At 51.8% G+C, this 24,478-nt stretch overlaps 1 protein-coding gene across 2 annotated transcripts in view; it reads right to left on the reverse strand.

Annotated features, from left to right (window-relative positions):
- Nucleotides 1–255: 255 nt before the first annotated feature.
- The window catches only part of CABP1 (calcium binding protein 1), a 36,231-nt gene continuing 12,008 nt past the window's right edge, over nt 256–24,478 (reverse strand). Inside the window, exons 2-7 of one of the 2 annotated variants that reach the window (XM_074296095.1) lie at nt 16,710–16,886; nt 11,526–11,556; nt 10,934–11,077; nt 7,539–7,648; nt 2,839–2,986; nt 256–1,620 (exon numbers count right to left, since the gene is read on the reverse strand). In XM_074296095.1, the coding sequence (XP_074152196.1) occupies nt 1,595–1,620; nt 2,839–2,986; nt 7,539–7,648; nt 10,934–11,077; nt 11,526–11,556; nt 16,710–16,886 (636 nt within the window). In that variant the 3' untranslated portion in view covers nt 256–1,594. The remainder of the gene's footprint in view (nt 1,621–2,838; nt 2,987–7,538; nt 7,649–10,933; nt 11,078–11,525; nt 11,557–16,709; nt 16,887–24,478) is intronic. The other variant, XM_074296086.1, reaches the window with a different exon arrangement.

Genomic DNA, 24,478 nt, shown 5'->3' on the forward strand with positions numbered 1-24,478 from the left:
GCAGGCCCGAAAGACTCAGCTACCACAGAATTTCCTCGGCTAAGCGGACCAAGGGCTGAGCTCTTCCTGGAACACCCTGACAATAATTAGCGTGATCTATGTATATGAATTAGGGTCTGCCCAGTTCTCTCATCTTTTACTTTCAGGAGTTTATTTTGGATGAAAAGTTCTTAGTTGAGTCACAAATCTTTGTCTCCAGTTAAGAAAATTCCTAACACCTAGGCAAAAGTTGGGCTTTGTTTTTTCAAGTTTTACTTTTTCTTTTTCTGTCTCTGTGTGTGTGTGTGTGTGTGTGTGTGTGTGTGTGTGTGTGTGTGTGTATGTGTGTGTGTGTCTCTGCCTCTTGCCTCTCTGTCACTTTGTCTCACTCTCTGTCTCTTTCTCCCTTCCTCCCTCTGTCTCTCTCCCTCCTTTCCTCCCCCCCTCTCTCTGCCTCTTTCTCTCTGTCTCTGTTTCCCCCAGCAGGAGCTGGATGACCATTTTTTTTTCAGGGAGGTCAGAGAAAGGATTCCTGTTCAGCCTGAGCTTGGACAAACTGGCTCCCTTCCAACTCTGAGACCTTGAGCTGCTGTGAAGGAGGATCACAACTTTTCCTGGACTGTGAATTCAGGGACTGAGGCAAAGCTCTCCTAGAGCAGGATGGGTTCAGCCGCCTCTGGAAGAGCGGGAGCCGGGACCGCCCCCTGGAGAGCAGCCCAGGATGGCCAGAAGCCAAGGACTTAACCTTGGAATTGGATTATTCTAGCAAAGATCATACTCGGAGTCCACTCCCCACAGGGACATGGCAAACACGAGGATTACCTCAGCCTCTAAGTGGCTCTGGAGAGGGGGAAAAGAGAAGGTAATAGTCCTGCTCTTCAGAGCCTGAAAGTCACTCGTGGGGTCCCAGTCAGGACAGGACATGGAAACTCAGAGGCTGCTGGCTACTTTTGCTCTGCTCCGCAGACCCCGTGACCAGGGTTCCTGAGTAGGCCTGCAGCCCCCTCCCCAGATTTGGGCTCCCCTGATTTTTTTGGCTCTTTGGAGAATGGGGCCTCTCTACTAGGACAGCCCACCATGATTACAGGACCCGCCACTCACCATCCACACCTGTGCCCGGGTATCCCAATGGGGAGATTGGGCATCCTGCCAGGACAGACTTGGGAGGTAGCAGCCCCCATCCACACCAGGGGAAACACCTCCAGTGTCTTGTCTCTGAAATATTTATTGGTAATAGGGTCGAGGGGAGCTAACGTAGGGTGAGGAGGTTGGGGAGAGGATGCGGGAGGTTTCGGCTCCGGGTGAGACATGCCATGTGGGGGATCTGCTGGCAGAATGGCCCTGGCCCAACCGCCATTAGCAACAATGGGGTGAGGGGCCTTGCATGGCTTCTGCTGCCTTGGCACTGCCACCTCATCCATGGGCACTGCCACTTCCAGTTGCAGGAGATTGTGAGTCTTTCACAGTGCAGAAGGGTGGGGGGCTCCGGGATGGGGCACCTCTCGTGAGCTTGGACGGGCTCCGTCTGGACGTCCTGTACATAGGAACGGTGGGATGAGGTGCTCTCTTCTTTCTCCCTCTGCCATCTTGTCAGGCCTTGCGGGTCCCGGGACCCTCAGCGGGACATCATCCGCACAAATTCTGGGGAGCGAGAACAGACGGGAATGAGCAGCTTCTCCCACTCCGAGTCTAGATGTTCTCATCCCTTGTGGCGGGTGCTCCTCTCCCTCCCTACTCTCCAGTGCTTTAGACTGAGACAAAATGAGTTCTGGGAACATTGGCTCTCAAGGAAATTAGTCTGATAAACTTAGATACTTGAGGGCTGATAGAGTGTTGGACTCAATGGAAATCAGGAAGATTTGAGATCAAACCAGCCTCAAACACTTACTGGCTACGGGTCTGGGAAACGCGCTTAACCTCTGCCTCAGTTTCCTCCACATGGGGATAATATTGACATCTATCCCCTCGGAATTGTGAAAACAAAATGAGATAATTTATGATGACAATAATGAAAACTAGAACTTCTCCAGTGCCTTAAGATTTACAAAATGCCTTATAAAATTTTTCTCATTTAACCCCCACAACAATCTTGGGTGGTCTCCCAGCACTTATTATGCCCATTTTATAGAAGAGGCTAAAAGAGACGGAGTGAGAAGGGAAGGGGGGAAAGTTTAAGTGCCGGTAACAGGCTAAATGTTTTAGAAACAAACAAAATTCATTTAATTCTCACACATGTGAGGGAGGTGCAATTCTTATCCCATTTTGCAGTTGGGCAGACAAAGGTTCAATAGCTTACCCGGGAGACCTGAGGGCTAACGAGAGATCTGGATTCGAAATCAGGAAGAGTCCAAATCTAAACTCAGACATTCACTAGTTCTGTGAGTCACTTCCCTCTGCCTCAGTTTCCTCATCTGTAAAATGACGCGGAGAAGGAAGTAGCCCCACGCCAGGATCTTTGCCGGAAAAACCCCAGACGGGAGCACAAAAAGAACCGCCTAAGAGCGCCCAGCCATTAAAGCTGCACAGTACAATATTCTCTGCAACAAACTATCTCACAGACAGTCTGTGTTACAGCGCTTAATAATGACTCTTCTTCAGGGTGAAGTCCAGGAGAAAGACAACTGTTACGTTGTATCCGGACCACACATCGCGCTTCCGACGTGTTCTACAGTATCACTAAGGCAAAGGACTTTATTTCTTTGTCTCATCTGTAAAATGGGCCTAAAGATAGCTTCGGGACCTAGTCACGTGACGGCTTGAGGAAGAATTCCCGGGAGCTCCGATCCTATGAATGGATCGGACCCTGTGCCCCCCTCTCCCAGTGCCACAGGGAAGCCCCGCACCTTTCCCACAGCTCACCTTCGAAATCTACGCGCCCGTCCCCGTTGAGATCCACGTCCCGGATGATTTCCTCGATGTCTCGATGGCCCACTTGGTGGCCCAGGAGCTTCCTCATGGCCTCGCGGAGCTCATTGGTGCTGATCTCCCCGTCTCCATTGGTGTCAAACTGGGGAGGGGGGAGGGGAAGGAGAGGTACCCAAGTCAGGAGGACGGGCTCCCCTCCTTGGGCTCACAGACTTCCCGCGGAGACCGCGCTCTCCCGCACTTTCTCCTTCTCCCCCCATATTTTGCTGCCCCTCATTCCTTAGGACATGGGCTACGTCTGTCTGATCCCCCCGGCCTGAGAAAGCGCCTCCCGGTTCTGTCCCAGAACTGGGCCCCGGGCCGCCTTCGGCCGCCTCCCTGAGAGCAGGGACTGTTTTATTCACTTATTCTTGCTCTTGCCTTCCAGGCCTGGCCCAGTCTGACGCTCAGTAGGCACTTAATAAGGTTGCTGGCGGACTATTGGGGCAGAAGGTGTGTCTCCCTTATATGGCCTGACACCGAGTGAAGTGAGCGGAACCAAGAGAACATTGTACAGGGCAGTGACAAGGTTCCGTGATGGTCAGTTCTGACACTCTCCTCAAGGAGGAGATTCAGGCCAGTTCCGATGACTTGTGATGGAGAGAACCCAGAGAGGGGCCTGGGGGCCGAGTGTGGAGAGAGAACCCAGAGAGGGGCCTGGGGCCGAGTGTGGAGAGAGAACCCAGAGAGGGGCCTTGGGGCCGAGTGTGGACATGGAACCCAGAGAGGGGCCTGGGGGCCAAGGGTGGACAGAGAACCCAGAGAGGGGCCTGGGGGCCGACTGTGGAGACAGAACCCAGAGAGGGGCCTGGGGACCTAGTGTGGAGAGAGAACCCAGAGAGGGGCCTGGGGCCGAGTGTGGAGAGAGAACCCAGAGAGGGGCCTGGGGGCCGAGTGTGGAGAGAGAACCCAGAGAGGGGCCTGGGGCCAAGTGTGGAGAGAGAACCCAGAGAGGGGCCTGGGGACCGAGTGTGGAGACAGAACCCAGAGAGGGGCCTGGGGACCGAGTGTGGAGAGAGAACCCAGAGAGGGGCCTGGGGCCGAGTGTGGAGAGAGAACCCAGAGAGGGGCCTGGGGGCCGAGTGTGGAGAGAGAACCCAGAGAGGGGCCTGGGGCCGAGTGTGGAGAGAGAACCCAGAGAGGGGCCTGGGGACCGAGTGTGGAGACAGAACCCAGAGAGGGGCCTGGGGACCGAGTGTGGAGACAGAACCCAGAGAGGGGCCTGGGGGCCGAGTGTGGAGAGAGAACCCAGAGAGGGGCCTGGGGCCGAGTGTGGAGAGAGAACCCAGAGAGGGGCCTGGGGGCCGAGTGTGGAGAGAGAACCCAGAGAGGGGCCTGGGGACTGAGTGTGGAGAGAGAACCCAGAGAGGGGCCTGGGGGCCCAGTGTGGAGAGAGAACCCAGAGAGGGGCCTGGGGCCGAGTGTGGAGAGAGAACCCAGAGAGGGGCCTGGAGCCGAGTGTGGAGAGAGAACCCAGAGAGGGGCCTGGGGGCCGAGTGTGGAGAGAGAACCCAGAGAGGGGCCTGGGGCCGAGTGTGGAGAGAGAACCCAGAGAGGGGCCTGGGGGCCGAGTGTGGAGAGAGAACCCAGAGAGGGGCCTGGGGACCGAGTGTGGAGAGAGAACCCAGAGAGGGGCCTGGGGGCCCAGTGTGGAGAGAGAACCCAGAGAGGGGCCTGGGGCCGAGTGTGGAGAGAGAACCCAGAGAGGGGCCTGGAGCCGAGTGTGGAGAGAGAACCCAGAGAGGGGCCTGGGGGCCGAGTGTGGAGAGAGAACCCAGAGAGGGGCCTGGGGCCGAGTGTGGAGAGAGAACCCAGAGAGGGGCCTGGGGGCCGAGTGTGGAGAGAGAACCCAGAGAGGGGCCTGGGGGCCGAGTGTGGAGAGAGAACCCAGAGAGGGGCCTGGGGCCGAGTGTGGAGAGAGAACCCAGAGAGGGGCCTGGGGGCCGACTGTGGAGAGAGAACCCAGAGAGGGGCCTGGGGCCGAGTGTGGAGAGAGAACCCAGAGAGGGGCCTGGGGCCGAGTGTGGAGAGAGAACCCAGAGAGGGGCCTGGGGGCCGAGTGTGGAGAGAGAACCCAGAGAGGGGCCTGGGGGCCGAGTGTGGAGAGAGAACCCAGAGAGGGGCCTGGGGCCGAGTGTGGAGAGAGAACCCAGAGAGGGGCCTGGGGGCCGAGTGTGGAGAGAGAACCCAGAGAGGGGCCTGGGGGCCGAGTGTGGAGAGAGAACCCAGAGAGGGGCCTGGGGCCGAGTGTGGAGAGAGAACCCAGAGAGGGGCCTGGGGGCCGACTGTGGAGAGAGAACCCAGAGAGGGGCCTGGGGGCCGAGTGTGGAGAGAGAACCCAGAGAGGGGCCTGGGGCCTAGTGTGGAGAGAGAACCCAGAGAGGGGCCTGGGGGCCGAGTGTGGAGAGAGAACCCAGAGAGGGGCCTGGGGCCGAGTGTGGAGAGAGAACCCAGAGAGGGGCCTGGGGGCCGAGTGTGGAGAGAGAACCCAGAGAGGGGCCTGGGGCCCGAGTGTGGAGAGAGAACCCAGAGAGGGGCCTGGGGGCCGAGTGTGGAGAGAGAACCCAGAGAGGGGCCTGGGGCCGAGTGTGGAGAGAGAACCCAGAGAGGGGCCTGGGGGCCGAGTGTGGAGAGAGAACCCAGAGAGGGGCCTGGGGGCCGAGTGTGGAGAGAGAACCCAGAGAGGGGCCTGGGGCCGAGTGTGGAGAGAGAACCCAGAGAGGGGCCTGGGGGCCGACTGTGGAGAGAACCCAGAGAGGGGCCTGGGGGCCGAGTGTGGAGAGAGAACCCAGAGAGGGGCCTGGGGGCCGAGTGTGGAGAGAGAACCCAGAGAGGGGCCTGGGGCCGAGTGTGGAGAGAGAACCCAGAGAGGGGCCTGGGGGCCGAGTGTGGAGACAGAACCCAGAGAGGGGCCTGGGGGCCGAGTGTGGAGAGAGAACCCAGAGAGGGGCCTGGGGGCCGAGTGTGGAGAGAGAACCCAGAGAGGGGCCTGGGGGCCGAGTGTGGAGAGAGAACCCAGAGAGGGGCCTGGGCGCCGAGTGTGGAGAGAGAACCCAGAGAGGGGCCTGGGGCCGAGTGTGGAGAGAGAACCCAGAGAGGGGCCTGGGGGCCGAGTGTGGAGAGAGAACCCAGAGAGGGGCCTGGGGGCTGACTGTGGAGAGAGAACCCAGAGAGGGGCCTGGGGCCGAGTGTGGAGAGAGAACCCAGAGAGGGGCCTGGGGGCCGAGTGTGGAGAGAGAACCCAGAGAGGGGCCTGGGGACCTAGTGTGGAGAGAGAACCCAGAGAGGGGCCTGGGGCCGAGTGTGGAGAGAGAACCCAGAGAGGGGCCTGGGGCCGAGTGTGGAGAGAGAACCCAGAGAGGGGCCTGGGGGCCGACTGTGGAGAGAGAACCCAGAGAGGGGCCTGGGGGCCGAGTGTGGAGAGAGAACCCAGAGAGGGGCCTGGGGCCTAGTGTGGAGAGAGAACCCAGAGAGGGGCCTGGGGGCCGAGTGTGGAGAGAGAACCCAGAGAGGGGCCTGGGGGCGGAGTGTGGAGAGAGAACCCAGAGAGGGGCCTGGGGGCCGAGTGTGGAGAGAGAACCCAGAGAGGGGCCTGGGGGCCGAGTGTGGAGAGAGAACCCAGAGAGGGGCCTGGAGCCGAGTGTGGAGAGAGAACCCAGAGAGGGGCCTGGGGACCTAGTGTGGAGAGAGAACCCAGAGAGGGGCCTGGGGGCCGAGTGTGGAGAGAGAACCCAGAGAGGGGCCTGGGGGCCGAGTGTGGAGAGAGAACCCAGAGAGGGGCCTGGGGCCGAGTGTGGAGAGAGAACCCAGAGAGGGGCCTGGGGGCCGAGTGTGGAGAGAGAACCCAGAGAGGGGCCTGGGGGCCGAGTGTGGAGAGAGAACCCAGAGAGGGGCCTGGGGGCCGACTGTGGAGAGAGAACCCAGAGAGGGGCCTGGGGGCTGACTGTGGAGAGAGAACCCAGAGAGGGGCCTGGGGGCCGAGTGTGGAGAGAGAACCCAGAGAGGGGCCTGGGGGCCGACTGTGGAGAGAGAACCCAGAGAGGGGCCTGGGGGCCGAGTGTGGAGAGAGAACCCAGAGAGGGGCCTGGGGGCCGAGTGTGGAGAGAGAACCCAGAGAGGGGCCTGGGGGCCGAGTGTGGATCACGATGGAGCATTCTCACTTTTTTTTTGGTTATTCGCCTGCTTTTTGTTTGCTTTGTCATTTTCTTTTCCTTTTTGATCTGATTCTTCTTGTACAAAGTGTTATTTATGGAAATATGTACAGAAGAATTGCACATGCTTAACGTATATTGGATTACTTACTGTCTAGGGGAGGGGGGAGAGGAGAAGGGAGAAAGAAAAAAATTAGATCACAAGGTTTTGCAGGGGTGAATGTTGAAAACTATCTATGCCTGTGTTTTGAAAACAAAAAGCTTTATATAAAAAATAAAATATTACTCGGACCACAAAAATGGTAAAAGTTTTCTTCACACGGAACTGGGGGAAAATAAAAATACTATTAATTTTTTTTAAGTTGTGTCTCTCAATTGAGTTTAAGCTCCTTGAGGGTAAGAGCAGTTCTATTGTCTTTGTACCCCCCAGGACCCAGCACAGTGCTTGGATGTAAAAAGTGCTTAATAAACACTGGACTGACTAATTGATTGGGGATCACTCACCTCTCGGAAAGCATCTCGAAGTTCCTTTACTCCAATCATATCTGCCGTTTCTGCCAGGAGTTTTGGCCCCATCAGCTCTACAAAGTCATCAAAATCCACATGGCCTCCCACTGGGAAGAAAGGTAAAAGTTGGAGTGAAAAACCTCCATCCCCCCCCCCCGGGAAGAGCCAAACCAGAACTCCCCAACTCCCCAGAACATATTCTGTGCCCAAGAGTTGAAGAACAAGTGAGAGGTTGTCTCTGGTTCAGGAAAGAGAGATGAATCAGTCAATTTGACAGAGCTAGATGAACGGATGGAGAGATGGATGGACGGTTGTATGGATACACACACAAATGGATAATTGGATGCATGGATGTGGAGGTGATGGATAGATGGATGGATAAATGGACAGATGGATGGACGATTGTATGGACACACACACGAATGGATAATTGGATGGATGGATGTGGAGGTGATGGATAGATGGATGGATAAATGGACAGATGGATGGACGGTTGTATGGACACACACACGAATGGATAATTGGATGGATGGATGTGGAGGTGATGGACAGATGGATGGATAAATGGACAAATGGATGGACGGTTGTATGGATAGTGACACACACAAATGGATAATTGGATGGATGGATGGGGAGGTGATGGATAGATGGATGGATAAATGGAGAGATGGATGGATGGTTGTATGGATACACACACGAATGGATAATTGGATGGATGGATGGGGAGGTGATGGACAGAGGGGTGGATAAATGGACAGATGGATGGACGGTTGTATGGACACACACACGTATGGATAATTGGATGGATGGATGTGGAGGTGATGGATAGATGGATGGATAAATGGACAGATGGGTGGACGGTTGTATGGATAGTGACACACACGAATGGATAATTGGATGGATGGATGTGGAGGTGATGGATAGATGGATGGATAAATGGACAGATGGATGGACGGTTGTATGGATAGTGACACACACAAATGGATAATTGGATGGATGGATGTGGAGGTGATGGATAGATGGATGGATAAATGGACAGATGGGTGGACGGTTGTATGGACACACACACGAATGGATAATTGGATGGATGGATGGGGGGGTGATGGATAGATGGATGGATAAATGGACAGATGGATGGACGGTTGTATGGATACACACACGAATGGATAATTGGATGGATGGATGTGGAGGTGATGGATAGATGGATGGATAAATGGACAAATGGATGGACGGTTGTATGGATAGTGACACACACAAATGGATAATTGGATGGATGGATGGGGAGGTGATGGACAGAGGGGTGGATAAATGGACAGATGGATGGATGGTTGTATGGACACACACACGAATGGATAATTGGATGGATGGATGGGGAGGTGATGGATAGATGGATGGATAAATGGACAGATGGATGGACGATTGTATGGACACACACGAATGGATAATTGGATGGATGGATGTGGAGGTGATGGATAGATGGATGGATAAATGGACAGATGGGTGGACAGTTGTATGGACACACACACGAATGGATAATTGGATGGATGGATGTGGAGGTGATGGATAGATGGATGGATAAATGGACAAATGGATGGACGGTTGTATGGATAGTGACACACACAAATGGATAATTGGATGGATGGATGGGGAGGTGATGGATAGATGGATGGATAAATGGAGAGATGGATGGATGGTTGTATGGACACACACACGAATGGATAATTGGATGGATGGATGGGGAGGTGATGGACAGAGGGGTGGATAAATGGACAGATGGGTGGACGGTTGTATGGACACACACACGAATGGATAATTGGATGGATGGATGGGGAGGTGATGGACAGAGGGGTGGATAAATGGACAGATGGATGGATGGTTGTATGGATACACACACGAATGGATAATTGGATGGATGGATGGGGGGGTGATGGATAGATGGATGGATAAATGGACAGATGGATGGATGGTTGTATGGATACACACACGAATGGATAATTGGATGGATGGATGGGGAGGTGATGGACAGAGGGTTGGATAAATGGACAGATGGGTGGACGGTTGTATGGACACACACACAAATGGATAATTGGATGGATGGATGGGGAGGTGATGGATAGATGGATGGATAAATGGACAGATGGATGGACGATTGTATGGACACACACACGAATGGATAATTAGATGGATGGATGTGGAGGTGATGGATAGATGGATGGATAAATGGACAGATGGATGGACGGTTGTATGGATATACATGCGAAAGGATAATTGGATGGATGGATGTGGAGGTGATGGATAGATGGATGGATAAATGGACAGATGGATGGACGGTTGTATGGACACACACACGAATGGATAATTGGATGGATGGATGTGGAGGTGATGGATAGATGGATGGATAAATGGACAGATGGATGGACGGTTGTATGGATACACATGCGAAAGGATAATTGGATGGATGGATGTGGAGGTGATGGATAGATGGATGGATAAATGGACAGATGGATGGACGGTTGTATGGACACACACACGAATGGATAATTGGATGGATGGATGGGGAGGTGATGGACAGAGGGGTGGATAAATGGACAGATGGATGGATGGTTGTATGGACACACACACGAATGGATAATTGGATGGATGGATGGGGAGGTGATGGACAGAGGGGTGGATAAATGGACAGATGGATGGATGGTTGTATGGATACACACACGAATGGATAATTGGATGGATGGATGGGGGGGTGATGGATAGATGGATGGATAAATGGACAGATGGGTGGACGGTTGTATGGACACACACACGAATGGATAATTGGATGGATGGATGGGGAGGTGATGGACAGATGGATGGATAAATGAACAGATGGGTGGACGGTTATATGGACACACACACGAATGGATAATTGGATGGATGGATGGGGAGGTGATGGACAGATGGATGGATAAATGAACAGATGGGTGGACGGTTATATGGACACACACACGAATGGATAATTGGATGGATGGATGGGGAGGTGATGGATAGATGGATGGATAAATGGACAGAGGGATGCATGGATGATTGAATTGATGGAGGGGTGGATGGTTGGATGGTTGGGTGAGTGGGTGGATTAATGCATTCATGGATGGATGTTTGGGTGGATGGATGGACAGACAGATGGATGGTTGAATTAATGAGAAGTGACTGGTTGGATGGTTGGATTAATGCATTCATGGATGGGTGAGTGGGTGGCTGGTTTAATAGAGTATATCTGCGTCAATTAATGAAGAAAGGCAAACAGGTGGAAATTGAAAGACACAAATGGGATTAAAGAAGGAGGGTGAAAAGAGAAAAATTAGAGGAAGAAGAAAAGGGAGGATGGAAGAACAGGCGTGGTAGAGGAGACTCACAGTTCATATTGATTTGCTGAGAGAGCTCAATCAGTTCCATCTCTGTAGGCATGTAGCCCATTGTTCTCATACAGTTGCCCAGGTCCCTGCAGTTGATGTAGCCGTCCTTGTCTTTGTCAAATTCTTTGAAGGCTTCTCGTAGTTCTAGAACAGGGAAGCCAAGAGGGACACGGTTAGTCACCCTGACCCTCAGTGACCGGAAACAACATCTGAGAATCGAAAAACAGCCCAAGAGCTCAGACCCCCTCCTTCTCATCCTGTTACTCAGGAAGCACTCACTGCCATCTCGGACAGGTCTCCCACCCTGGAATTCCTCCCCTCCGGCCCCTCTGCTGCTGACCGAGTCTGGAGCTGTCCGGTCAGTCCATACATACTTGTTCCCTAGCAAGTGCTAAATTTCAATGGCTGCCACTCATTCATCCATCCATCCACATTCATTCGTTCACTTGACAAATATTGATTAAGCGCCTACTATGTGCAAGGCACTGTGCTCAGGAGGCTGGGAACATCTCTGCCTCTCCCCACCAGGGTCCCCACCCAGGCAATCCTGGAGGACTTGGCAGCAGTTTTCACCCAAGGGGCCAAGTTTTACCTTCAATCTCCTCTGGTCGAAGCTCTCTGTCCTGCAACAAGAGAACACTCCCTGTTAGCAGTTGCCAGTGGCCTAGAAGAGCCAACAACAACGATCCTAGAGCTCCTCGGTTTCCTGGGGCCACAGAGCCCCAGCCGATGGCAGAGAGCAGAAGAGAGAGAAGTTGGAGAAGGGAAATGTCGGAGACCCTCAATCCCCCCCCCATGTGATTTCCTTCTCGGAATCACCCAAGAGCCGAGGGCGCATTTCCCAGCCCTCCTCGGGAAGGGTGATGCACAAGACCTCCACCACCACTCCCAGCTCTGGCCCAGCCCCTCCTGCCGGGACAGGCAGGCGTGGGTACTGCTGTGACCCTCCTCTCCCAGACACTGGGAGTTGGAGCTCCGCAGGTTTGCAGGGACCAGAGAGCATCCAGAGGCAGAGCACCTGCAAGGAAAACAGGACGGGGAGAAGAGTCACAACTCAGAGAGAAGAGAGCAGCCCCTCCCAGGAGAAAGGGGAGAGGGGACACAGGACAAGAGATCTGGAACAAGGAGGAACCTCAGAAGCCCCTGACTCCGAGCTCCTCCTGGGCAGAAACTGTAGCCCGCAGAACGCCTCAGAGGGACAGCCTCGGGCTTGGAGAGGACCTGGGAGGGCGTCTTGTCCAACTTCCTCAGTCAGGGCCTGACAAGCTAAGTGGTTTCCCTAAGGTCACGTCTTCTGAGTCTAATCCCAGATCTCTTTCCTCTCTTGCAGCTGCCTCCAATGAAGAGGAAAGGGCCCGTGATTAGGAGAGAAGAGAAAGAAGGAATGGACGGATACGAGGAAAGAAATTAGGAAGGGGAAGTCGAAAGGGTGATGGGAGACCAGGGGCTGGAGGAAGGAGACAGAGGCATGGATGAGCTCAGGGACTCAGGAACTGCACTGCTTCCGGGGGCATTCCATCCATGGCCAGGAAACGTGGGAAGCCTTCTCTCCATCTCTCGCCCAGAGACCCATCTTCCTTCCAGCCTCCTTTGACCCCCGCCTCATGCTCTTAGGCAATATGGGGTATCAGAGTGCCAGATGACATCAAGGGTCAGTGGACATGTGTCTCCAGTCCCCGATGCCTTGAAAGGTGTTCTTCCAAACTCCTCAGCATCCGCCTCCGCCCAGGGAGCGGTGAAAACTCGGGGCAGTGCAACAGACTTGGCCTGGGAACCCTTCCTGCACAAGGCATCCCTGCCGGGCAGAGATCCTCTGGTTCTCAGTAAGCTCCCGCTCCCCCACCACTGGGCAATTGTACCATCAACGGGATGGGGCCATAGCAGGGAGAAGGCATCGATCCTGGGGTTTTGGGGGATGGGGGAGGGCCATTAAAAACTCTCACCTTTGGGAGAGAGCCCAAGTTTCCAGAAAATGCAAATAACAACACAATGGGGACGAAGTCAGAGGGAGAATGTCTCCCTAGTGGCTTTCATGCATGGGTAATGGGCGTCTTATCGGGATGGACATTCTGTGAGTCCTTGACAATCCATGGGGCTATGCAATTAGGGGAGGGGTGTGGGCAAGGCTGACCACTCACCCCAGGTCGGCCCCAGTATCGGGGAGCACAGATGTCCAGCACGGGGCATCGGATTCAGATCTGAAGGGAACACTAAGCCCTATGGGAAATGGGATTTCTGCCCCTGTGGGTGCCGTAGACCCCAAACTACACCCAAGGGTATGAAGCCATGAGGCCATTCCAAGGTCCCATGTGCATTCGTGCTTAATGAACATAAGGGACATCTTGGGTTCTCAAATAGATGAGACATGATTTATCTGGACCTTTGAGCGATGAATAGAAGGGACAGCTTGGGTTTACACATAGATGAGAGGGGTCCATTTCTCTGGACCTTTGAGTAATTGCGTCTGGCAGTGGACATCTCTGGGGGAAAAAGCAGTATTTCTGAAGAGCAGCTTTCCAAGACTCCAAGCAGCAGAGGAGGCACCGACCCACACTGGGAAAGAGAAGCTCTCTAGACCAATGTCATCACCACTCCAAACCTTTTTCCCTTGTCTATGTCCTCTCCCCCAGTAGAATGTAGGATCCCTGCGAACGGGATCATATTTTTTTCCTTTTCCACGCCCCTTATTGCCAGTGCCTGTGAATTAGTTCCAATTTATCTCATAAAGAGCTTGTTTGTACATAGTAGTTTGCAACCCCCATCCCATTGGATCAAATAAAGAGCCCAAAAATATTGTATTCCTTAGCACAGTGCCAGGCACACAATAGGTACATAATAAATGCTCATTCCTTCTCTTCCATCAATAGGCTGTGGGGTTTTGGGGATCAGGGACTGTCTTTTGCCTTTCTTTGAATCCCTGGAGCTTAGCCCAGTGCCAAACGCATAGTAGGTGCTCGATAAATGCTTGCTGGTCATTGCCCTCTAATAAGAGGGCAGGGAGAGCTTGCGTGTGTCACATTAGGACACGGTGATTATGTACTTTACTTAAAGTTCAAATCCTTCCCCAAACAACCCCCTGCTGTCGTTCTAGAGAAACAGGGGATGGAGTAAAGGAACAACTGCTATTACGCACCTCCCAGGTCACGGGATGTGCTAAGCCATCACCGGTATTATCTCATCTGCGGAGGAACAGGGTGCTGCCGGCGACAGCGTCCACGTTGTTCCTTCCCTCTCAGGTTACCTCAGAGCATCTGGGCTAGGCAAGCGGGGGGCATGAGCTGAACCAGCTGGGCGTTGATCCCAGCCCTATGATCTCCCACTGTGCTTTGAAGTTTTCTAGATGGAGAAGAGTCCACGGGCTGCTCTTGGAAGAAGACCAACCACATACACAAATACAGGGTGGAAATCCATGTGCTGCCATGTTGGAGCCAGAGGAGGGGGGGAGGGAGGGGTTTAATGGAAATTGTTCAAAATAATTATAGTAACCCATGGTTCTGAAGAGGTTACAAAAGCACTTTTCTCATAACAGCCCTGGGAGGTAGCTGCTAACAATAACTCATTTGTGTAATGCTTTGAGGGAGTTAGGGAGAGCGTCGTTAACTCTGTTTTACCGAAAGGGAAACTGAGGCTGAGATTTTTCCCTCCTTCAGGGCTGGGACAGGTTCGATGTGTTCACAGCACCAAAAAGACCTGGGTTCGAATCCTGTTTGGGACACAAGGTAGCTGTGTGACCCTGGGCAAGTTAATTAACTCCTCACTGTTCTGGGTACCTGACAAGATAAATTGCACAGGGGGTGTTTATTTGCATTCAGGAAGTATCCCCACTGGGGAAATCCCTATCAAATCACAGGTCCAGTCCGTATCCCCATGCCGATACCTGTTGTCCCCTCAGCAGAACATAAATTCTCTGAAAAGAGAGATCTTTTCATTTTTATCCCAGCATCTAACAGAAGGTGGGAGGGAATAAGCATTTATTAAGTACCTATTATGTGTCAGGCACTGTACTGAGGGATTACAATGATCTCATGGGATCTTCACAACAACCCCATGAGGGTAGATACTATTATCCCCATTTTACAACAGAGAAAACTGAGGCAAATGCAGTTAAATGACTTGTTCAGGGTCACACAGCTGGCATCGGAGGCCAGGCACAAACTCAGGTCTTCCTGACCTTGGGCTCGGTGCCACCTAGCAGCCTCAGAATCACTGGAATATGGCCAGTATGCAACTAATGAATAAATAAATATTTTGTAATCGTCAAGTCACTTCCTGTCACCCAGACAGTCGGGGATATTTGTCAGCACATAGCTTTTCCAGGGAGTCAGCACTGGATGCTTACTGAATATGTGCTGATTGATGGGATGGATGAATGGACGAATGGATTGGCCCAAGGTCACCCGACTAGTCGATGTTATGGTCACTTTCCATCTACTCCAATAGCCATTGGCTGTATATGTAAACATGTGGCCTTGCCCCGGTTACAGCACTGGCTGCTTACTGAATATTTGTTGATGCATGGATGTACTCATATACGGATGGAAGGATGGATGGATGGAAGGACAGACGGACGGACGGGTGGATGGATGGGTAGGTGGAAGGCTGAGTGAATGGATGATTAATTGGATGGATGGATGGATTGGTGGATGGATGGAAGGACAGACGGACGGACGGGTGGATGGATGGGTAGGATGGATGGGAAGGTGGAAGGTTGAGTGAATGGATGGTTAATTGGATGGATGGATGGAAGGGCAGACGGACGGACGGGTGGATGGATGGGTAGGTGGAAGGTTGAGTGAATGGACGGTTAATTGGGTGGATGGATGGATTGGTGGATGGATGGAAGGGCAGACGGACGGACGGGTGGATGGATGGGTAGGTGGAAGGTTGAGTGAGTGGATGGTTAATTGGATGGATGGATGGAAGGACAGACGGACGGACGGGTGGATGGATGGGTAGGTGGAAGGTTGAGTGAGTGGATGGTTAATTGGATGGATGGATGGATTGGTGGATGGATGGAAGGACAGACGGATGGACGGGTGGATGGATGGGTAGGTGGAAGGTTGAGTGAGTGGATGGTTAATTGGATGGATGGATGGAAGGACAGACGGACGGACGGGTGGATGGATGGGTAGGTGGAAGGTTGAGTGAGTGGATGGTTAATTGGATGGATGGATGGATTGGTGGATGGATGGAAGGACAGACGGATGGACGGGTGGATGGATGGGTAGGATGAATGGGAAGGTGGAAGGTTGAGTGAGTGGATGGTTAATTGGATGGATGGATGGATGGATGGATTGGTGGATGGATGGAAGGGCAGACGGACGGATGGGTGGATGGATGGGTAGGTGGAAGGTTGAGTGAATGGACGGTTAATTGGATGGATGGATGAAAGGTTAGATGGAAGAATGGATGGGTGGGTGGGTGGATGAATAGTTGGATGGTCTTGCCAAAATTCACCCAGCTAGTAAATGTCAGAGAGTCACTTCTTCTCTACTCAAATACAAATGAAGATCTCCAGTCAAATGTGTTTGGGAGCTGTGTACTGAGCATGGAGCTCATGGCCCAGCAGTCTGCGTATGGGTAGCAGGGAGTAATTCAGAGGTGCCATGGGGATGGCAGGGGGGAGGTGGGTAGGTAACTTTGCCAGTCGGCTTGGAGTCCGGCTGTGGGGGGGAGTTGGGGTGTGTCGGTGCAGTTTGGGGCTCCCCCTTTTTCCTTGGAGCCCCGGGAGTCAGCCAGGCCTGAGCTCGCCCCACCACCAGGAGAACTTACGTACAGGCTGCCTGTTTTCGGCGAAACCCTTGCGCAGGAAGATACAAGCGGGGCCCAGGAGATTGTGCATGACCGCACAGTTCTGAGCCAGCATCATGAGGGGCCCCGGGCACTCGGCGGCCACCAGCCCTTCCTCATTCGTCTGAACGGCTGTATAGCACGTCTTCTCCTCCTGGTGGATCTTCATTCGGCACCAAGCAAACAACACAAGAGAGGAAATTACCTCCCCAGCTCGGGGGAATCCTTCCCTAGGTCGCTCCAATAGGGAGAAGGGAGGGCTGATGACCCCACGACTCGCAGCTTGGGCTCCGGCCGAGGGGAAGCAGCCCAGCCCCACTGCCCGGGACACAGCGCTCGGGGGACCTCCATCTAGCCCAAGGTGGGGGAAGGAGCCCTCCGCGGTCTGCCCCAGGGAAAGCCCGGTGGAGCTAGAGAAAGTCCACACACACACACAAACACACACATGTACACACACGTGTACACACACACACACACACGTACACACACATGTACACAGACACACACCCACCCATGTGCATGTACAGACAGAGAGGAGCGATTCTGTGGCAAGCACTGAGGGGTGAGGGTAGTGACTGGATCTATGATTTCATTGATATAAGGAACTCCCAGGTAAGGAAAATCCCTCCATCAATGTAGGTTGCACCTTCTCTGTTACTTTTCATCTAGAGAGAGCATTGGATTAGCTGGATTGTCTGGGTCCACATAATGCATAGATAAAAGGCAAGACTGGAATCCAGATCTTCAAGACTGTTTATATATGTATCCATGTATTCACGTGTCCATGGATAGGCCTGGCAACCTTTCTCTGAGGGAACTGGATAAGCAGAAGACATGCGATCTCATTGGGACAAGGAACTCCCAGGTAAGGAAAGCCCTCTCTCTGCAGGTTGCAGCTGTGGGGGGCCAATGAGAGGTTTTGGAGATCTGCCCAGAGTTCCACGGCCCGTATGGCAGGATTTGAATCCGGGTGTCCTTGGCTTCTGTTCACAAGCTAGGAGACTGAGAGGCCCAGGAGTATCTGTCTGGGTGGGAGATTCGTCATCTCACCAGCCCGATGCCTGAGGCTGAGAGCAGCCTCCCTTTGTCCCCCACGTCCTTTGTCACTGACCGCTAGAGCCCTCCATCTGAACTCTGGGTGGCCCAAGCCCTCCTGACCAGCCCTGTCTGTGACCTTCACACGACAGCTGCCTATGAAGCTGCCACAAATGGACTTGGACCCTGCCTCACGGCTTTCTGGACTTTCTCGTTTTCTGCCCCTCCCTCTCTTGCGGTTTCCTCCTCACTGGGACCACTTCAGCCCAAGCCAGCAGGCTGGACCTCAAGGGTCTGTGCGGCTGGAGCTCCCAGCTGGCAACAAAGCCCATCTTTGCCGTATATAGCAGTGCTCCGGGGCCTGGGATGACTCCTTCTCTCCTATCGTTCCCATGCAGCTATAAAAAGTCAGAACTGCCCACTGGGCCTTCCCCCTTATGCAGTAACATCTAAACACCACGTTCCAGCCGTCCCCAGAATGCCGAGCGTCCTCCCACAAGTCAGTGCTCTCAACAGAATCACTCCCGTCTGTCCTCCAGAGGCTGGACACTGACCTCCACCCCTTGTTGCTCGGCTTCTGTTGCTGGCATTAATCAGATCCGATCAGGTACTGAGGAAGTGCCCTCATCCTAGGGCCCCAGCGCCCACCCTGCCCTCCCTGTTGCTAATACCTTCGGGGACTTCGAGCTCTCCGGTAGTATCCCCCAAGAAGGATACTGCACCTAACTGGTCACGACCCCCCCCCAGTTACTCTCCACCCCAAACTCCAGTGATTTAAGATCAGAGATCCAATTGCTTCCTCTGAATGAGTGAGGCTCTCTAAGGTGGAAGAAAGTCTTTTTTTTGTACCCCCAGCCCTTAGCACCAAGTCTGCTTAATAAAGTCTTTATGATCTGCCTCAGAGGTTCTTGAAAATATTTTAAAGGGGCCTGTGAAATTGTGCTTTAAACCATTTTTAATTACTATCTGCCAACAGAACTGGTTTCCTTTGTGATCTTATGTTTTATTGGATAGATTTAAAAACATTATTTTGAGAAGGAATCCATAGATCTCACTAACCTGCCCCAAAAAGTGCCCTAAGAAAAAAATTGGTCAGATTTCTAGACACAAGTTCTCTTTCTTTTTCTCTCTCCTCCTAACCCTCACTCCCTCTTCTCCCCTTCTCTGTTTCTTCCTTTTCTCTTTCTCTCTCCTGTCTCTTTTTATCTATCTATCCATTTTATGGATATTTCTATATCCATATATTTATATATATATCCATATATTCCATATAATATATATATTATATATCCATTTATTCCCCATGTATGTATATATAGGGAAAGGGAGAAGAGAGGCACAAGATGGTAGAATGGAAAGAACACTGCCTCTGAAGTGGCTCAAATTCAGTCTTACTTATGGCAATTATTACTTGTGGGACTTTGGGCAAGCCACAGAATTTCTCTGGCCTCAGTTTCCTCCTGTGTAAAAAATAAAGGTGTTGGATTAAATGATCTCAGGGGTCACTTCCAGCTTTTTATCTCTGAGAGTGTCAGGGCCAGGGATTCTCTCTCATCATCCCCGGCCCCGACACACTTTGTCTGCGTTTCCTCTCAGTTTAGGTGACCGCAGTAAGGGGCCGTAAGTATGGTCAGTCCCAATAATCAGATGGTCAAAGGATTCCATTACATCCGGCAAATATATCCAAGTCAAAGTGATGTAATAGGATTCTGTGGTCCCCTGACCCTGGGGGGCTTCTGCTCTAACAATGTCAGTAGTCCTAAATCTTTTGGCTTTAGAATCTGCCTCAAGACCCCCCACCCACCCAATCTGTCTGACCACTCCTTAGTCTGACCTCAGGAAACTCCCCCCAGATCAAACTCCTGCAATAAAGCTTTGCTTCTTGACTAGATGGGTTCAAGCCTGCAATTTCTTTTGAGACACCTCGGGGACACCGGTCTGGGGAACTTTAGGGGGCTCCCTTTCCCAAACTCAATGGGGAACTTTAGGGGGCCCCCTTTCCCAACCTCAACAAAAGGAAGCAGATTTTCCAAGGGAAGTTCCCAAAGAGGGAGAAGCTCCCGTCTACACTCCCGTGAGTTCAGGGTGGCCGGGAGAGGCAGAAGGGGGCCAGGGGTACTCTCTCAAGGCAGGTGCCTTTGGGCACAAAGTAGACACCTAGGACATTTGTAGACACTTAGCTGCGATTTCAGGGGCTGCCGGACAAATATCAGCCCAAGTATAAGATCAGTCTCCCAAAGCTGATTGTCGAGATCATCCCGGGGCTTCGTGAAGATTAGCAATTGAGGGATGGAAGAGACAAGTAGTAATGGTCGAAGCTCAACCCTTCTTTTTATAGGTGAGTAAACTATAGAAGGAAGGTGGGAAATAACTGGCCAGTGGCAAATTTACCTGGCTTCAATCATGCGAGGCTTGAAATGTTATTCCTCCTCTATTGAATTATCTCTCGGATTAAACTTCAGTGAGCCTGGATCAAAAGCAGCCCGTTCCAAGGGGAGGGAGGTATCTGGGGGCTTATTCCACTGGACAGAGAAGCACTTGACTCTAAGCTAAAGAGATCAGATCCCAGAAGGCAGCACTCTGCTCACTTTTGACCAATATATGTCTAGTTCCGAGACTTATTTTGGAGATGGGGAGTGATTCCCAGATCAATACGGAAGTAAGCGAGGGTCTCATAGCAGAGGAGAAACATTAGGGTCTCAGGAATGAACAGTGGGTCCAAATGGCTAACGCCCCTAACTCTAAAAGGGAAAGAAGCCTTGGACATCATTGAATCCAATTCCCTTTAAAGATGAGGAGATTCAGGGATGGAGGGCTGAGAATTGGCCCAAAGTGGCAGGGCTGGAGTCCAATCCCATTTCCTCTGATCCAGGGCCTCTGTAATTCCGAGGCCAAAAATAACACCTAACAGAGGCTGGACAGCCCACTCAGCATCCCCGCTGCAGTGCCCCTCTCCCAAGACCATCCTTTTTACCCCAGAGAGTCAAGCACAGTTTCCCACAGACTAACTCCCTGTCTCTGGCAGTAAAAAAAAAAGGGCTCTCTTCTAGGCTAGCAATGAGAAAGTCTTATTCCTCTGCCTCTGCAGGAAGTGACCTTCTGCCCGGTGCTATGGAATAGCACTAACATTCCCATTCTCAACTTGCTCGGGCCCTCAGCCCTGCCCCCACCCTGCTCCTCTGTGCTCTTGTTCTGGGGCAGAGGGAAGGGGGGGGGTAATGACCAGTACTTGAAATAGGAGGGACTCCAAGAGAGAATGACAGAGTGTGGAGTCCAAGCCCTTCCTTTTATACAGAGGAGGAAACTGAGGCTTAAAGAGAATGACAGAGTGTGGAGTCCAAACCCTTCCTTTTATACAGAGGAGGAAACTGAGGCTTAAAGAGAATGACAGACTGTGGAGTCCAAGCCCTTCCTTTTATACAGAGGAGGAAACTGAGGCTTAAAGAGAATGACAGAGTGTGGAGTCCAAACCCTTCCTTTTATACAGAGGAGGAAACTGAGGCTTAAAGAGAATGACAGAGTGTGGAGTCCAAACCCTTCCTTTTATACAGAGGAGGAAACTGAGGCTTAGAGAGAATGACAGTGTGGAGTCCAAACCCTTCCTTTTATACACAGGAGGAAACTGAGGCTTAAAGAGAATGACAGACTGTGGAGTCCAAACCCTTCCTTTTATACAGAGGAGGAAACTGAGGCTTAGAGAGAATGACAGACTGTGGAGTCCAAACCCTTCCTTTTATACACAGGAGGAAACTGAGGCTTAAAGAGAATGACAGACTGTGGAGTCCAAGCCCTTCCTTTTATACACAGGAGGAAACTGAGGCTTAGAGAGAATGACAGAGTGTGGAGTCCAAACCCTTCCTTTTATACAGAGGAGGAAACTGAGGCTTAAAGAGAATGACAGAGTGTGGAGTCCAAACCCTTCCTTTTATACACAGGAGGAAACTGAGGCTTAGAGAGAATGACAGTGTGGAGTCCAAGCCCTTCCTTTTATACAGAGGAGGAAACTGAGGCTTAGAGAGAATGACAGTGTGGAGTCCAAGCCCTTCCTTTTATACAGAGGAGGAAACTGAGGCTTAAAGAGAATGACAGACTGTGGAGTCCAAACCCTTCCTCTTACACAGAGGAGGAAACTGAGGCTTAAAGAGATTACAGTGTGGAGTCCAAACCCTTCCTTTTATACACAGGAGGAAACTGAGGCTTAGAGAGAATGACAGTGTGGAGTCCAAACCCTTCCTTTTATACACAGGAGGAAACTGAGGCTTAGAGAGAATGACAGTGTGGAATCCAAGCCCTTCCTTTTATACAGAGGAGGAAACTGAGGCTTAGAGAGAATGACAGAGTGTGGAGTCCAAGCCCTTCCTTTTATACAGAGGAGGAAACTGAGGCTTAGAGAGAATGACAGACTGTGGAGTCCAAACCCTTCCTTTTATACACAGGAGGAAACTGAGGGCTTAAAGAGAATGACAGAGTGTGGAGTCCAAGCCCTTCCTTTTATACAGAGGAGGAAACTGAGGCTTAAAGAGAATGACAGTGTGGAGTCCAAACCCTTCCTTTTATACACAGGAGGAAACTGAGGCTTAAAGAGAATGACAGTGTGGAGTCAAATCCTTCCTTTTATACAGAGGAGGAAACTGAGGCTTAGAGAGAATGACAGAGTGTGGAGTCCAAACCCTTCCTTTTATACAGAGGAGGAAACTGAGGCTTAAAGAGCAGCAACCTGTCCAAAGAGACAAATAGTAAATAGCATCACTATCTCTCTGGGAATATCTCCCATTTATCTTGTCTAAACCTTGTTTGTCCATAGTTGTTTACATGTTGTCTCCCCTTGAAGACAGGCCTTCTATTTATTTATTTTGTCCTTTTCTGTATCCCCAGCACTTAGCATGTTGTCTAGCATAGAGTAGGTGCTTAATAAATGCTCATGATTGGCTGACAATAGAGGTAAGATTCATCTGAGATCCACTCCTTCAGACTTTCCCCCAAAACACTTTGGGTGCTTTATTTCCTCTCTATCTTAGTAGAGAGCCTTTTCCCATCAGGGCTCACTGTGTATTCTCCTGCTCCTGCTCCTGCTCCGTCATCTCTCTCTCTCTCTCTCATTCTCTCTCTCTCTCTCTCTCTCTCTCTCTCTCTCTCTCTCTCTCTCTCTCTCTCTCTCTCTCTGTCTCTGTCTCTCTGTCTCTGTCTCTCTCTCTCTCTCTCTCTCTCTCTCTCTCTCTCTTTCTCTCTTTCTCTCTCTCTCTCTGTCTCTCTCTCTCTCTCTCTCTCTCTCTCTCTCTATCTCTCTCTCTGTCTCTCTCTGTCTCTCTGTCTCTCTCTCTCTGTCTCTCTCTCTCTCTCATTCTCTCTCTCATTCTCTCTCTCTCTCTCTCTCTCTCTCTCTCTCTCTCTCTCTCTCTCTCTCTCTCTCTCTCCCCCTCTTCAATATCTTTTTTTCTCCCTCCCTCTCTTTTCTCTCTTATTCTCTTACACATTATGGAAACCTTTCTGATTTCCCAAGGTTCCTTCCCATCCAACTAAATGGTGCAATGGAGAGAGCACAAGGCTTAAAAACCAAGAAGACCAGAATTCAAATCTTGCCTCAGATACTTCCGAGAGGTGTGACTCTAGACAAGTCACTTAACTGCTGTCTACCTCAGTTTCCCCCTCTGTAAAATGAGGGGTTTGGGCTGGGGAGGGCCTTTAAAGTATTTTCCAATCCTAGATCTATTCTCTGATAAGCTTTCTCCCCTTTCCCCCTTCTCCCAAACTCAAAATGGCAGACAGCAGGATGGGGCCGGGCAGTCGGGGACTGACAGAGAGAAGTTGGTAGTCGGGGAGAACTCCCCCGTGTGCTGCTTTCCTCATCCAGGACCCAGAATGGATTTGCCTGGCTGTGTGATTTCAGTTTGAATCAGACTGACTTCGAGCCTGGGGGCACTGGGCCGGCTCTCCCATGGACTAGGACACAGCTTCTGATTCTGAGCCCCAAGAAGATGACAGGCTGAGGAGAGAGGTGGGGGGAGGGAAGGGGAGCTTAAGGAAAACAATCAGTCCGCCAAGGGAGCCAGAGGAAGAGGGAAGATTAAGAGGGTTTTGATATGAGCTGCTTAGCTAAATAAGGAACAGAGGGACAGAGATACTTGCAAATGTGAGCCAGGGGGAAAAAAAATATCCATCAAACCGACTGTGGTATGAGGGAAAGGGTTGAGGGGAGGAAATATAGGGGGAGTGGGAAGCATTCCCCTTTGAATGGGCCCAAGAAACGAAAACTCCAGATGGGCACACAAAATAATTTGGCCATTTAGTTATTTGCTTTGCAAAAGGACTCAGGAGATGATTTCCTACTGGGGTGAATTTTCCTAGAACATCGAAACCGAGTCGATTTATGGAAACTGGTTTCCTTCCTGCTTTTAAAGAGCCTAGTCTTTGTGAGGATCGTATTATTTAGAATTGAAAGGTACTCAGAGACCACCTGCTCCAATCCCCGATAGATGGGGAAACCGAGGCCTGGAGAAGATGGACTTGCTTAGGATGACGGAGAACGTCTGGAGACTTCTGAGCCAGGTTCCTCCAAGTCCATCAGACTGTACGGGCCTGGCCTGGTCTCAGAAGGACCTGGCTCCCAGCCTGATTACTTGAGAGCTCAAGACCTGGCTTGAGCCCATGGCTAAGATCGTCAGTCCCCATCCAGCTGCTCTAGGTAGCCATTTCCAATCTCACTCTTTTGAAGAATGGGAA

The sequence above is a fragment of the Sminthopsis crassicaudata genome, chromosome 1, assembly GCF_048593235.1.
Source record: "Sminthopsis crassicaudata isolate SCR6 chromosome 1, ASM4859323v1, whole genome shotgun sequence".
Taxonomy (NCBI): Eukaryota; Metazoa; Chordata; class Mammalia; order Dasyuromorphia; family Dasyuridae; genus Sminthopsis; species Sminthopsis crassicaudata.